We start from the raw sequence: 15,336 nt of genomic DNA on the forward strand, positions 1-15,336 counted from the left end.
ACCCAAAGCTATTTATTGGCACTTATTGGCAATAAACCATGTTTAATTTTTTATTTAATGTTTAAAAATTATATTATAAAAAAATGTCAATTCAAATAATAAAAATACAGATAGCCATAACGACTTTCTAGAATAATTCAATCAACAAAATATAAAAAATACTACCACAATTCATCCTTCAGTACAAACACAAGTTCTGAGATTTCCACAATTAAAAATCATATATAATTCTATGATTTTTGATAGAAAAAACATCAAACGTGTCTTGTTAAATACTCCTCAGCAAAAGCTCGTATTCATCAATTAATTCGGCCACTGAAGGTCGCGCTTTTACATCGTACTGCAAACAACGTTTTATTGTACGTATTACAGAAGGAGGCACCCAATCAGCAGGAGGAAATGAAATTTTATGATTCGGATCTACAATTGCCGTTAATTTGCTCCATAACTGCTTCAGGTCTTGAAACGGTGTTTTCCTATACACCAACTGATAGAGAATGCAACCAAGCGACCAGACGTCCGATTTAAAGTGGATCTAAATAAGAGTATCTTCATAAAGAAAATAATAGTGTACTTTTTTCACCTTATATTTAGCTTTTCCATAACTAGGGCTGTCTATGTTGACGTTGGTCTGCTGACTGAACGCTTCTGGACTCATGTAGTTGCAAGATCCTTCCTGATTGGATTTAAAGACACAGGTCATGTCCCCTTGCACTTTGCTTGCTATGCCAAAATCTATCAGTTTAAGTACTTCTTCTGCTCTGATGAAATTTGCCGGTTTTAAGTCTGAGTGGATGACACCTAGATGCCGCAAATTCTATAAAGCTTGACAGACAAAACATCCAACAAATGAAATTGCGATTCGGATTAATTTAACTATTAATATTGAAAAACAATAGAATAGAAACTCACCATTATCATGTATTTGTTTGACTGCATATAGCATTTCCATCCAATAAAACATCAACATGTGGTTAGGTAAATTTGACTGGTTTGAGGCTAATTGTTTTAATATTGCACTTAAGTCAGAGCTACCTTTTTCTAATACTACAGCTAGTTTTTCATCCCTGATTTCACTAGAAAATGTCATGTAACAACAAAGTCCTCTTGTTGAATTTATGAAATTCTACTTTTTTATAAGGGCTTCTGACAGTTAACTTACTAATCAAACATCTTAATAATCCTATCACAAGTTTGCAGGGTTTCTAGCAATTTTACTTCATTGATATAGCCACTTGACATTGAGCTATCTGATAAGCACACCACTTTGATTGCCACCTGTAATTGCTCTTCTGGATGCACACAGCAAAAGACTTCAGAACTGCCCCCTTTTCCCAACAAACTAATGACTTTGTACTCAACATTATTTACAACAATTCGATTGTAACCATCTTCAGCAGTGTATATCATAGGTTGTACATATTGTACCTAAATAAACATAAATTTGTTATAGTAACCCTTTATATATAGCTTTCATGTGTGCATGGGAAAACCCAGTAATGATATACTATATTTCCTTTCAACATCTTATCTATTAACACTCTATTTCCAGTAACAAAATTGCAATACATTTGTCCTTTTTACATTCATGACAATCCCTTCAATGTATCAGAATTAAAGTAAATTGAAAAACTTACCATATGATTATCTGGAGCATCAACCATAGGACACTGAAGCAAATTATGAGATTTATCTATTGAAAATGGAGTTCCATGATTTTTCTTCACAGAATAAATTGCATTCATTGGCATTGGCTTAGTAATTGGAGTTTTAAATAATGGCTGATTAAATTTCCTAGCACTACCAAAACTTGGAGTCTTCATTACAGTTGGGTGTTTGATTTCACTTTGAGGAATAATGTTTATTTTTGGAGTCACAAAGTTCCTTTCAATTTTCTTTAGGGGGGTTTGTAAGGCTAGCATTGAAAAATCAACATTGAAACTATCATGCTGATTATCAGCAGCCACTGGTAATTTTAATGGGACATTTGATGTTGAAATATTCTCTTTATTTTCAACTTCATTTTCTTGAGAACTCAAATTATTCCATGTTTCTTCAAAAATGGGGGTTAATATTGAATTGTAAGAAACAGATGATTTAGAGTTATTTAGGTTTAAAGGTGTTAGTGGGTAGTTCGGAAGTGAAGATGAGTTTTCAACTGCCTCCTTATTTTTGTCATATAATGTTGAATTATTTAAAAGGCCTTCACAGAAACTATCATTTAAAATTGTAGAGAAGTTTTCAGAAACAACATTGCATTCTTTTCCAATGTCCTCATCATATTGTTCAGATTCAGCTTCTTCAGCTTCAGTTGAAGATGTTGAAGTATCTAGCAGTTGTCTCTTAATGTCCTCAAGGTCTATAGGAGGTACATTAAAGGTTCTACCCGGCACATATTTCCTATAAACAAGAATATTAGCGTAGATAATGAAAAGTACTAGAATAGTACTTACCATTTAATAGTAGAAGTTAATGAGTTATCTTCCTTGCTTTCCATATTTGCTTTGGCTCTCTATTTTGCTTTAACTGAAGATGAACTTATGAATATAATTTATTACTACGTAAAAGCAAGTAAGTATTCAAAACTAGCTCAGTTCAATCCTTCTGTAATACTTTTATTCAAATTTTTACCAAAAACTAAAGCGGCTTTTGGCACGAAAGTCAAACGCCAATGCCATAACGTCCTAACGGTTCCAAACCCAGGCAGCTCTTGTGCAGCATTGCCAAGTTTCCTAAATGTTCTTAGTATGAATATATATTGGAAACTAAATGACGTTTAATACATAAATCATTAAATTTCAAAGTATAAAGAAACTATTATCTTTTATTCGAAATAAAATATGTATGATAGAAGAAAACTTTGATTCAGTGTGTTTTTGCGATTACTATGCAGGCAATGTTATTTACTACTAGCGGATTGTCGGCGTTACCCGGCACTTGGAATATATTATATGACATCAATAATTGGTTTAAAAGCGTTTACTTTTCACTTGTAAAACACCATGTATAGCAGACAGTACCACGGATTTAAATATTTTTAGAATAAAATACCAAGTATGAAAGTAGTAAAAAGAAATACTAAAAAACAAACCTAACTTTATAGATTCCGAGATTACAAATGTATTGTTGCAATGTTGTCAGACGTAGAATTACAATAGTATTTGCACCAGTTCTTGCACCCTTGGTTCTGTTAAAATTTTGGTACTATTTTTTTAAGCATGGTAGCTATTTTATATAATTTTCTCTAAAACGAAAAATGCTAAACACTCTCTTTGAGATCTGCAGTATCAAACTCAAAATTCACGTTCGGAGAAACAAACCGTAGTAAATTTGTATTTTTTTCGGCGTTTGATTCGTCGCGTGATTTGCACGAAACTTAAAATGTATTTTAATTTTTAATATATATATTTTTATATTATTTGATATTACAGACATGCTCTTAATTCTGGATGACGTCAGTCAAACATTCTTTAACTTTAAAAGGGGCAGTAACCGTGTGACGTTTATGTTTGTTGTGTAAAAGTCATCACCATTATTTACTTCGAAACCTGGCAACGTTGATTATCAGCAATAATCAATCATCAATCAACAAATAAAAAATGGAAATATAATCGATCACTATCGCCAAAAGAAAACAAATTATTTAAATTAAAACAAAATCAATTATATTCCATGTAAGCAGTGACTTACATCGCGTTCCGTACCTTTGTTGTTCTATTATTGACTGTAATGGGATTTAACCAGAAAATAAACAATTATTGTTTATATTCTGATTTGTACGTCAAGAGCTTAACGTAAACTGTGCCTATCCAGTGCTCCTTAGAAATGGCACCTTCCAAGCTATTTAAATTCAAACACGAAACCCAAAATCCAAATGGCAAGAAGAGTAAGTTCAAGTCTAGTCAACCTGCAGACAATATAAGTTATGACTTTGCTTCGAAGTTATTGGGAAACTTGAACTTACTGAGACGAGACAAGAAGTTTTGTGATGTTGAAATTAAATTGGGAAACAAGGTTTTCAATGTAAGTGTAAGCATGTGTGTTCTTACTCATTTACATAAAAGAGACCCGATACTTATTAAGTGATGAGATTACTCTTTAATAAAAATACAAAAGTAAAAAATTTCTTTTGATTTCACCTTTCATATTGAATATTTGTTGCTAGTTGTGAATAAATTGGACCTTTACTATTAGGAACAATTTTGCATTTTTTGGATTATATTTATATGTATATAATTGTTATAAACTTGCTTCTTATTTTTGGTTGAAACATGTCATTTTTTGTTTATTCAAAGTTGAATATTTGAGGTGATGTAATTCGAATTTCACTGAAAGTATGGATATGAAAAAAACTTAAATTTTTGTTAATATTAGGAATATTTCCAATTATTTGTAAAGATATACTTTGAAATTTTAAAGCTTTTTGTACTTATATAGTCACCCAATATGTACAAGATGTTTATTTTATTTTGTTATGCTTTCTAGTGGTTCTAAGTCTTATTTTTTTTACGTAGAAATGTCATTCAAAAGAGAATTTGAATGCTTTTTCTTGGGAAATTGGACACAGCATTGTAATTAGTTTTTGAATGACCTATTTATGTCATGAAATATATATTTTACAATTGTTATATAATTTAAAAAAATTAAATGGTCATACACTGTACATAAAGTAATATTTCTAGGCTCACAGAGCAATTCTCGCAGCCAGTAGTCCCTACTTCCATGCCATGTTCACAGGAGAACTTTGTGAAAAAGATAAAAAATGTATAGAACTACATGGGGTGCATCCCAGCACCTTTCAGATAATACTCGATTTTATGTATTCAGGAATTGTTATTGTTAACAAAGACAATGTTGAGGATTTAGTAATTGCGGCTGACATGTTTGAGATTGTGGAAATTATAACTGAATGCACATATTTTCTTATTGACCAACTACATGAAACTAATGCCATTGGAATTTTCTTGTAAGAAACTCATTGAAGCTTTTAAACAAAACTTACGATTGTCTTAATCCTTGCAGATTTGCCCGGGATCATAATATACTTGAATTAAAAGTCTCTGCAATTAGGTTTATTGAGGAGCACTTTCCTAAAGTAATAAAGGAGGATGAAATTTATGATATTGACAGGGAAACTTTCACCAATTTTCTATCATCCGAGTACCTAAAAATTGACTCTGAATGTGAAATTTTTCATGCTGCTATGAATTGGATCAACCATGATATTGCTAATCGCAAACAATATGTTTTTGATATTTTGCAGAAAGTCAGGTTGCCTTTAATCTCATTTAGTAAGATATTTTTATCCATAAATTAGCAATATTTAATTATTTCAAATATCTTGTAGCATTTCTTGAAAGGGCAATCAATGAGTGCCCAGATACAAGCCTAAAGGTTGCTCTTAAGTCAGTTCACAGTGACATGGTGACCCAAAAAGGGGCTTTAGTGCCACTAAACGTTAAGCCAAGAAAATGTGCTAAGAAAGATATTTATGTCATTGGAGGATCAAAGAGGGAACTTCACAGTGTTTGGGACAGGGGTTTAGAAATGCATTATGTCTCTATAGAGAAATTCGATACATTCACCAAGTAGGTCTCCTTCTTGAGAATTTTTTTTTATACTAACTGGGCTAATGTAGGAAATGGACGGAAGTACCTGATATGCGTGTGAACCGCTTAGTTCCAGGTGTGGCCTCTTTAAATGGCCATATATACGTGGTAGGCGGAGAAGAAGGTTCAAATATTCTTTCTAGTTGTGAACGATATGACCCTATAACTAAGATATGGACTGATGTGGCAAGCATGTTGATCTCCAGATGCGAATTTGGATTGTGTGCTTTAGACGGGTATTTGTATGCCATGGGTGGGTGGGTGGATACGGACATCAGCGGTTCCATCGAGAGATACAATCCTAGGATTGATACGTGGGAGTTGGTGGGAAACTTATCTGAACCGCGGTTCAGCATGGGGCTAGTGTCGTATGAGGGTAATTGGGTCTTTCTAAAATTTGAAAAAACGATAGTGTAATTTTTAATTTAGGGTTGATTTATATGGTGGGTGGTTGCTCCTTAAATCAAAGAAATATGCAAGATTTGATGAGTTACAACCCAGTCACTGGGGAGTGGCAGAAGTTACCTTCGATGACTGTTGCCAGGTTTCAGATGGGGGTAGCCGTTTTAGATGATTATTTGTATGTTGTGGGCGGCACTCATCGGCAACAAGTGTTAAGTTCTGTGGAGAGATATTCATTCAAGAAGGTAGGTAAAATAAGTGCAAATATATTATATCGCCTTCATTTACTTCCAATAGTATTTCAGAAATAAAATCAAGTGTACAAGGTATTGATATTTTTCGTGAATTTCCCCGTAAGAAGTGTATATACTTCATATGTTACCACTTACATTTCCGTATATTTAACAAAATAAGTATGTAGGTGTTTATCATATAAACTCCAATCAATATGTTGCATAATAAAGAAATCTCAACTTAATATGTTAAAACTTACAAGAGTTATGAGAAAAAAATGAAGATTGATATTAAACTTTGACACTGTATAGTTTAGAGCATTGAGAAATAACTATGTTATTTGCTACTTTTCGTACAATAATTGACCACTCTTAGTAGAAAAAGAATTTCTGAAAAAAGAAATATATAATAGATAACTTTTTACTTATGCTAAAAAGAACAAAATCACATCTATTTATAGTTAAGGTATTCGTTATAATAGAGCATATTTTTTTACGTTATATTATAGAACAAATGGGAGATGGTCCCGAACATGAAATTGGAAAGAAGTGGTCCTGCGGTGTCAGCTATAGATGGGTTCCTTTATGTTATAGGTGAGTTTAGAATTAGGAATTTAAAATTAAAAAAATTGAATGGAATCAGGTTGACTACGAAATATTAACATAGAAAAATGGAACAATTTTTGCCTATAATTTTAACTGATTTTCATAAATCATAAAAATAAAATTTATTTGAGGTGGAGCTCAAATTCACGCTACTCCTTTTTACCGCGCCCAATGCACCATTTCTGCTGTGGAATGTTTCGACCCTTATAAAAACACTTGGTCTGACTGTCCTCCATTGTCACAAACCAGGGCTGAGGCTGGAGCTGTGGTTATATGATCTCTAGATTACGTCGAGGGATCAGAGACTCGTTAAAACATCGGAATAATCATTATACGGATTGTGGATCTGATGTATGCCAATTGGTGGACCATCATTTTACCTAGAAATGTGTCGCTTGCTTGTTGTTTGACACCTTACATCGTGTGTATTACTTTAGATGTAAATTTGACTATTCAAGGTAAGCTAATGGCTGATCCAAGCAAGTTATACAGTGTGTAATAAATGTACACGGTGGTTCAAATTCGATGGGATTCTCCTAAAGATGAGGTTGTAATCTGATAGATATATGCAAACACTAACATGCTTTTTCTTTGCTCAATTTTAATAAAACAATTATTCGAGCCAATCACATCCGTCTATTAGTCTTTTTTCAACTGTCTTTCGTTACTGTTGGGCAAGAGAACATTAAATCTTTGTGTAATATAATAAAACTCATATTGTCAGCATAAATGGTAATGGAGCACCATAAATTAGGCAGTAGTAGATCATCTATGTTATGTATGTATATTACAAATGGATGTGAACGTAACCTATTGTCGAAGAAACCTCTTGGATTAACACTTTCGTGTGACCATTTCTACAAAAATTCCAAATCCCATCGATTTTTCACCAGGTTCTATGTAGGACGCTCGGAATATTTTGCAAAGCGTTTATACAAATTTTATGAGATTATGTATACAGTGTATCGAAGATGAGGGTATCTAGTAAAATAATTTTGTAAATCGCTTCGCACCATGCAACTACTGGCTTAAGTGCGGAACTTTTCGCCCTGTAACGAAATGTGTATCTGTTACCGTTTAGCAGATGCACATGCTAGACATCTTTATCGTAGAAACATTCTATAAAGTTTTTGTAACATATTTGGTATATTTTCCTGGTTTTTAACGCTAACAATTCTAACGAAGAGTTTGTAGCTGCTTGGATAACTTTTAGTGGAGTACAATTTATGGCATCGTCACCATTGGAATAGATTATGGTTTTCGATATTTTATATCACTCATTTTATATTTCATTAAATCAAAAGATTCAACATTTGACAGATATGAACACAAGTCATTTGAAACTAAAGAATGCGCAACAAGAAAATTTTCCAGGCACTACAGTTTTTCGCTCTAGCTGTCATGGCCTGTTTCGCCGTATTTTGCATTTGGCGATACACAGAATTCTTTTGTGCCCCGCGTGTATTATGGCCAGACTATTAACAAGAAGCCTGATATTATGTGGTACGTATAAAGATATAATTTATTTGGGATTATATCCACAACCTAGAAATTGCTCTATCATGTTTAAACTTGGTCTAAAATAATTCTTTTAGCTAGAGTAGTTCGATGCATTGTCTCCATTATTTATTTGTTTTTTCTACTACAGGCGCATGTCAGCGTTTATTTTCGCGACTACTAAATCCGGTTATATTTATTTGCGCGGTGGACTTTGGTAAAATGTAAATGACAGTATGATGTAACGAAACAGTATTGATATTCTCGACTATGTTTTTTAAAAGTGTTTATTTTATCAAAAAAAGCTTCTAAATGAAAAAAAATACGTAAAACATGGTGTGTTTTATAAAAAGTCCTATCCATACCAAGAAAACGATGACAATCACAACAATCTGTCATAATTCTTTATACACGTGTGCAAAATCTCATAAATAATTGATAAACGATTGGCAATAAATTGAAGAGTGCTATTTCCGTAGAAAATTCATTATTAGAGATAAAAACTCTAATTGTTTAAAGTAATTTTTATTGAAAGTAAGCAATGAAATTCTTCGTTGTTTACTTTCACTGAATCGGACAAAGGAAGAGTTGCTTTGAGTAACTTAAACAATAAAACACAAATAATTTATTTACATTTGCTTGAATATTCATTGACAAATTTGTCTCCAGATACTGCCAACATATAATGTTTTCGATATCCTCTGTGGCACTTCAAAAAGTCGGCCTTATCTTTCCTTAACTAAATATTGAACAATTTTGCCATTGAATCCTAGAAATAGGGCTTTAATGTTATGTTTTGCCAATATATTTTATTTAAGTTTTTTTTATTATGTATTACAGTTACCGCTGTTAATATAAGAATAATGCATAAAATTCCTTTAAAATTCAAAAGTAAATGTTTCATTAAAGTTTCAATCGTGGTATGTCGTTGGAGCGTCTTTGGATATGCTATAAGCAGCAATTTTTCCTGATCACAAGTTCTTCTTTTCATAAAAATAACATACAAACTTCAAGTTACAACTTTATGGAACGTAGACCAATGTCTTTCTCCGCTTTGACTTCCATAAATTTAATTTATTCATTGTTCATCATTTTTACACTCATTATTGATCCAAACAAAATTTCTTTCTGTCTAAACTTTCTAGTTCTCCGAAGAAAAAGAAATTCTTACAAAACCAGTGTATAACAGTCTTGTGATTACAAGCAAGATAACATTCCATCAATAATAAAATAAACCTTCGTCAGTTTTATTCCATAATTAGCTAACCATATTTTCCGCCACTGTATAAGCAATAAATGGGTACTCTTTGATCATTCCTGTGGACTCCATAATCCTAAACAATGTCAAAGGAAACGCGGGGAAATACGACAGAACGTAGCTTTTCAATTCATGCATGCTCTCCTCGTTGATCAACCCGTAGCATTCATAAATTTGTTTTATGAATTTCAAGAAACTCACGACTGTGTCATCGCCTTGAAACATAACTTTCTGGAATTTCCTACGGGCCACATTCATCCACTGTCCTTTAATTTGTTCTTTCCTGGCTGCTTCATCGATTAATTTATACAACTTTGTCATGTTTATCACTATGGGAACGCCATTCGTGGATATTCCAGAACAGTTTAGAATGAAGTGCCACCGTCGTTCGTTGGACCAGAATAAGACATGACTAAAAAGGGAACGTTCTTAGCTAAAAGTTATTATTACAGTATAGTGTACCTCGATGAAGTTAACTCTCATAAATCAAAAAAAGGTAGGGAGAACATTTGTTTTTATTTTTTTTACAAGTTTTTACCGTGTATTTATGACGGAAGTAAAGAGTCTTAATGAAAATTATATTAAACGTGAAATCGTCAAGATTTTACTAACTTCATAGTCGGTTTTACTGTTCTAGATCTCAGATATTAAGATAATTCAGTTAGATACAAATTTTCTTTAATAAATAGAATAACTTACGACAGGACTTGCTTAATATGGGGCCGATCATTTGGTTCGTACATAAGCATCCAAGACACTAAATCGGCGAGTATTTGATTCTTTGCATCTCTGGCTGGTGGTAGGACAAATGAAGCCTTTTCTAGGTTTTTCAGAATGGTGGTTATGTCAGAACCAAAAGGGTGTTCACCCCCAGATACAATGAAATAAATAAGCATTCCTAACACATTGATAAAAGTCACACAAAGCGTTAAAGTCTTGTTTACCAGCCACTTGAATATCCGAGCGTAAAGAACACTCCATACTAGAAGCTATTTTGTACTTTCTATAAGTCTCTTGAGAGAACCAAATCAATGAGGTCTTGGGAGCAGCAATCAACTTAAATAAAGCCTTAAAATGTCTTATATATTTACCATAAAAGACTTTAATCACGACTGACCCTATTGATTCCAAACTCGGCCAATCTGACCACCCCGTTTATATCCACAAAAATATTTGAAGGCTTTAGATTTCCATGCACTATAGCTTCAGCTCTTTGATGAAGAAAAGCCAGACCATTTAGAATTTGCCTGACAATGTCCATATGGGCCAAATGAAAAATATTATTTTTAGAGCTTTCCTTCAACATAAGTACGTATTGCCCAATATTATATTCGCAAAGAGGGGTGGCCAGTATTAGGTCGCTTTCGTCGTAGTCACATATAAAGTAGTGTAGAATGTGCTTATTCCTCAAATCTATAAACCCAAGAAGAATTTAAAGTGTTATTTAATATAAGTTTGATACTAAATACCCAAGAGGGGATTTATCAAGGATTTTAAAGTTTTGCAGACGCAGTGCTCGATGGAAATTTTCTTTATTGCCAGAGGATAGTCGTTGCTGCTGAGGCCTAAGGTCACAAAGTTGAAGTTCCCTCCTTGAGAAATTACATAATTTCTTTCTGGATATTTACACAGCCTCACATTACCACCTACAAATTTCCCTTGAAATAAAAATCATAGACGATTTAGTATTTACCTAGAAGTGATTGAGTAAGTTTAACATTCTGCAACTGCTGCAACTTTTCAGTCCATCTACTCTTTTTCGCGACATCCGAATACTTCGGTTCGTTAATAGTTTTTCTAGAATCTTTGACGAATATCGCAAATTTTGTGGAGGGTTTTAAGTCGGATTCATCTTTTATGAGATTCTCGATTGAGGGCACTAAATGGTAGGCGCCTCTAATGGTTTTGAATCGATCGTCTAGTTCCTTCTTTTTGTCTCTTGATTTAGTAGGGCTATACAGTTATTAGTTATACTATATATGATGCCCCAGTATTAATGGTAGACAAATATAATGATTGGAAATGATAATACATTATGACTTTGTTCTCACCTTAACAAACCCATTTCTTTCTTAAATAAATCTGGGGGTTCGCTTTCAAGTTTCGAAGGCAAAACATTCACCACAGGTATGTTATATATATCCTCACTCAAATCCTCACATCCATTCAAAACCTTCTCCACATAGGACAACGACAATTCAGCTTCAGAGAAGGATGTTGGGTACTGGATCTTGATATCATTCGAAGCGCAGACATTGGGTAGAAGGGTTTTTCCATTGACTGGGAAATGTAGTAGTGTTGATTCGAGTTGGTAGATATTCTTGAGGGTTTCAGAGAGATTTGAGTAAGCCAGCGAGCGGATTGAGGTGATTAAATGATGAAAGGTGGCTTCTAGTTCTGAAATAGCTTGCCGTTCTGAGTGATCATTAGTGTTAAGGTTGTTGTTGAAGAAATTGTAGAACAATCTGACCATTCTTACGATTTTTGGCCTCCTGGCTTAAACTCCAATATGCTTTAGTTCTAGCAATGATAATATCTAGCAGCTCCTTAAGATAATCAACAATGACCTTTAGAGCTGAATCTAGGATCGTTGGATTGGGGGTATTTTCGTAATTCAGAGATATTTTCATGTATTGCATTGCAGCCTAAAGAATTTTCGTCATTACTTGCTTTACACTTTAATAGAGTTCACCTTTAGTTTTCTTTTGTCAATTCTCATTTTCTCCTCAAAAAGAGACCAATCATTGATAGGAAACTTGCAATTTTTCGATTTCCACTCCGGGAATGTAGAAATAAAGCCGAGCTCTTCCCTGTCTGAATTCCATTGCTGGTTTTTCAAGAATTGCTTGAGGGTCGTTGTAATAGGATTGGAGGTGTCTGAGTGAGTTGCAGAGTAAATAGAGCCAAAGAGATCGTCCGTCATAAAAGTATTTACCTTCTAAAACAAAAAAAGGATAATAAAAAACTGTTAGCACTACTGAAATATTGTGCTTGGGGATTAGAAAAATTGTCTTTGATAGCTAATCAAAGTTTCAGCTTCCTTTATTATCAGAACATAATTTATTGCGTATTTTATGCTAAAAATGTGTGAGTAGTCATAAAAAATATTTTTACATTTATCCTAATTTATAAAGTAAACACATCCAATGATGATGGATCTGCCTAATAAAGTTACAAGTATTTAAAAAAAAGGACGATTTTGAGTTGTATCTAAGATACATTGAAACCCAAAGTTATCGATGTTACTTTTCATACCATTTCCTCATTTGCTTGAATATCTCTTGTTAGTTGGATATCAAACAAACTATTTTTCACTTCAGGCAATTGATTCTTGTGGTCTAAATCACTACTGGCAGGGACCACAAACATAGTAGCTACCTCCTCTTTTGTCGATTTATTCTGTATCATCATGTCAGCTTCTTCCCTATTTTTGTCATTTTGCAGGTTATTGGTTAAAGAATTTGCTTTAGCTGCCAACTTTTTATTAGCAATTATCGTCTGTTTTTTTATTTTTTCAATAGAAGAATCGTACTGATTACAATTCTTGAAAAAAGGTATCCCTCTTATTTCCATGCTTTTAATTTTAGTAATATTGGTCTTTAGAATTTTCGTTCTGCGTTTTGGTTTTTTGATATCAAACAACGGTTCGTTTTTGTCCAAGGAAGCTTTAGAATCCAACTCAATACCTTCCAGCAGATTAATAAAGCGTCGCAATTTCTTCATTTTCTTCTTCATCTTAATTAAATTCAGTTTTTGTTTCAGCCAATAAATATACACTTACCAACTTCAATTTTCCCTCTTCAGGAAAATCCTTCTGGAAGTAAGTGGCAAAATCTGCAGGCAAAGCCTTAAACGCCTGCTTAACCTGGATGTAATTATCTTTCATCCACTTCTGTCCAATATCGTTGAGAGTGCAGATGATTAAAACTATATAAAAGGCCAAGTTGAAATATTTTTCTTTACTTTTGATGATACTCAGGCATATGACTGCTATAGTAGTAGCCAAGAACTGATGAACCAGCGTCAATTGAACCTGAATGTTGAAGCCTATGTCTTGCTCGTTGTAGCACACTATATCTAGGGTTATCAGAAGAAGAAGCTTCTGTTTGTCCTTGTTTTGGGCATTTGTTAAAATCTAAAGATGACATTTTGGGTTACTGTAGCTACGCGATTGATATAGCTGACCTTCTGAATTAGCTCAAATATATTAGCTTTTAAAATAAGCTTCAGGCCGTTTTCGGTGTACTGCACTAAATAGTTTATAAGAGTGATTAACATTTCGGATTCAGAATCTGATACTTTCTCTTTATTGAGTATGAGTTCGATAATTTCTATTCTCCTCTAAAATCAAATATAGATACATACATACAGATCTCTTGCTTATATTGCACTGAATAGATATAATGAGATCATTTAATTCTTGAGAGCACGTACAGGCCCTAATTACCAAAACCATGATTCTGTAAATATTTGAATGTGATGTTAACGTTGTATATCTCTAATTTTGACGGGACACAATGAAAGTTATAGTAACATAGCACTATAAACATAGATAGGATGTTACAGATCTATCATTTAAATACCGGGATCTCCTATAGAATTCAAAAAGTCCTCCTTAACTTTGTAAATTTGTATGAAACCTTTGTAAAAATTGAAGAACGATGCAGATTTAAGAAGTTAAGGGTGGATTCAATTTTATAGGAGCCATCCCGTACATACTTTAATATACTCCTTAAAAGAAAGATCCTTTTTCAGCTCGAAAATGATTCTCTCCGATATCAAAAAAGGAGGTTTTGATATTTTAGCCCCAGTCACTGTGGCATAACAAAGGGCAGTTCTATAATGATTATCCTCTTTGGTGAAATCTGCCCCATGGCTAATGAGAATGCTAACTATATTGAAATTATTTCGGAAACATGCTGTCATCAACGGTGTAACTCCGTTGATGTTTGTTATATCGATTTCAACCTAAAATTCTTTAAAATTCGCAACTGAGCTCCTAGTTCTTATAACAAACCTTCGCATCTAAAAGGACAGAAATGAACTTCTCCCACTCTCTTCGGACTGCAATATGCAGTATTGTGTGTCCATTTTTATTGGCAGCATTGATCTCTACTTCAGACACTGTAGAGATCATTTGCCAGAACTCCATAAAGGTAACTTCATCCCAGAGTTTGTGCTCTAAGGCTGTAATAACAATGTTCTCTCCATTATCCACTCGTATCGTCGGATCGGCGCCTTTTTGCAAGAGCAACCTTATGAGTTCCAAATGCTTGTATCTGATGGCCCAAATAAGGGCCGTGGTGTTGTTCTGTTGAGAGTTAAATATGAGAAGGTTAGCAGCGATATTTACGTACTTACAGGGCCAAGCTCGTTTACATCTACGCCGGCTTCAATTGCTGTCTTTAAGGTATCTATTTTGTTAAGAATTACACAACATATGGCGATGGGTAGGCTCATCTGCAAAATTTTCAAGACAAATCCTGAATTTTACGACTTAAAATATGTACCACTTCTTTTAGTTTTAAAACATTTTTGATCTGCATTATTTCAGAGGCGCTGAAGAACGAGTAAGGGTTGTATTTTAGGATTTTTTCGTAGTCTTCCACTTTGGGTTTGGTTTTGTTTTTTCGGGCTTTCTTTCGTGAAGCCATAGTAAACTTTTCTGTTGTCAACGTCTGCCAATGTAACAGATTGTCAATGAACATGTTTGAGGCAATGAGTACTCAAA

The 15,336-nt window shown here is 33.6% G+C and overlaps 3 protein-coding genes across 7 annotated transcripts; 1 reads left to right on the forward strand and 2 right to left on the reverse strand.

Moving 5' to 3' along the window:
* Window positions 1-37: 37 nt before the first annotated feature.
* Window positions 38-3,115, reverse strand: Mps1 (Monopolar spindle 1). Its single transcript, XM_066289269.1, has 6 exons — window positions 2,454-3,115; window positions 1,638-2,400; window positions 1,163-1,428; window positions 913-1,076; window positions 584-801; window positions 38-535 (listed from the first exon to the last, which is right to left on the reverse strand). Exons 1-6 carry the CDS (start codon window positions 2,495-2,497, stop codon window positions 269-271), a joined length of 1,722 nt encoding a protein of 573 aa, XP_066145366.1. The 5' UTR covers window positions 2,498-3,115; the 3' UTR covers window positions 38-268.
* Window positions 3,116-3,351: 236 nt separating this feature from the next.
* Window positions 3,352-9,238, forward strand: LOC136342948 (actin-binding protein IPP-like). Its single transcript, XM_066289257.1, has 8 exons — window positions 3,352-4,023; window positions 4,683-4,966; window positions 5,023-5,291; window positions 5,348-5,588; window positions 5,639-5,985; window positions 6,039-6,256; window positions 6,754-6,838; window positions 6,982-9,238. Exons 1-8 carry the CDS (start codon window positions 3,826-3,828, stop codon window positions 7,125-7,127), a joined length of 1,788 nt encoding a protein of 595 aa, XP_066145354.1. The 5' UTR covers window positions 3,352-3,825; the 3' UTR covers window positions 7,128-9,238.
* Window positions 9,239-9,573: 335 nt separating this feature from the next.
* On the reverse strand, window positions 9,574-15,321 carry LOC136342867 (uncharacterized). 5 transcript variants are annotated; one of them, XM_066289126.1, is made up of 16 exons: window positions 15,119-15,321; window positions 14,967-15,065; window positions 14,623-14,916; window positions 14,325-14,573; window positions 13,791-13,946; window positions 13,387-13,740; window positions 12,861-13,340; window positions 12,298-12,543; window positions 12,076-12,250; window positions 11,657-12,020; window positions 11,299-11,558; window positions 11,075-11,251; window positions 10,723-11,018; window positions 10,550-10,673; window positions 10,305-10,503; window positions 9,574-10,017 (listed from the first exon to the last, which is right to left on the reverse strand). In XM_066289126.1, the coding sequence occupies exons 1-16, from the start codon at window positions 15,311-15,313 to the stop codon at window positions 9,606-9,608; spliced, it is 4,080 nt and encodes a 1,359-aa protein (XP_066145223.1). In that variant the 5' UTR covers window positions 15,314-15,321; the 3' UTR covers window positions 9,574-9,605. The 5 variants fall into 5 exon arrangements, with proteins under 5 accessions (XP_066145223.1, XP_066145228.1, XP_066145235.1 ...); XM_066289131.1 differs by having other exon boundaries at window positions 12,861-13,334; window positions 15,116-15,321; XM_066289138.1 differs by having other exon boundaries at window positions 12,085-12,250; window positions 15,116-15,321.
* Window positions 15,322-15,336: the final 15 nt, after the last annotated feature.

The sequence above is a fragment of the Euwallacea fornicatus genome, chromosome 1 (genome assembly GCF_040115645.1).
Source record: "Euwallacea fornicatus isolate EFF26 chromosome 1, ASM4011564v1, whole genome shotgun sequence".
NCBI classification, from domain to species: domain Eukaryota; kingdom Metazoa; phylum Arthropoda; class Insecta; order Coleoptera; family Curculionidae; genus Euwallacea; species Euwallacea fornicatus.

Excerpts from the sequence above, each read along its gene's own strand:
- Mps1 (XM_066289269.1), bottom strand. The coding sequence starts at position 2,497 with ATGGAAAGCAAGGAAGATAACTCATTAACTTCTACTATTAAATG. Across the intron at positions 2,401-2,453 it reads TTAACTTCTACTATTAAATG|GAAATATGTGCCGGGTAGAA; the intron begins GTAAGTACTATT and ends TCTTGTTTATAG. Across the intron at positions 1,077-1,162 it reads ATTATTAAGATGTTTGATTA|TGAAATCAGGGATGAAAAAC; the intron begins GTAAGTTAACTG and ends GACATTTTCTAG.
- LOC136342948 (XM_066289257.1), top strand. The coding sequence starts at position 3,826 with ATGGCACCTTCCAAGCTATTTAAATTCAAACACGAAACCCAAAATCCA. Across the intron at positions 5,292-5,347 it reads GTTGCCTTTAATCTCATTTA|CATTTCTTGAAAGGGCAATC; the intron begins GTAAGATATTTT and ends AATATCTTGTAG. Across the intron at positions 5,986-6,038 it reads GGGGCTAGTGTCGTATGAGG|GGTTGATTTATATGGTGGGT; the intron begins GTAATTGGGTCT and ends TTTTTAATTTAG.
- LOC136342867 (XM_066289117.1), bottom strand. The coding sequence starts at position 15,313 with ATGTTCATTGACAATCTGTTACATTGGCAGACGTTGACAACAGAAAAG. Across the intron at positions 14,574-14,622 it reads CTGTCCTTTTAGATGCGAAG|GTTGAAATCGATATAACAAA; the intron begins GTTTGTTATAAG and ends AAAGAATTTTAG. Across the intron at positions 13,947-14,324 it reads CTTTTAAGGAGTATATTAAA|AGGAGAATAGAAATTATCGA; the intron begins GTATGTACGGGA and ends ATTTGATTTTAG.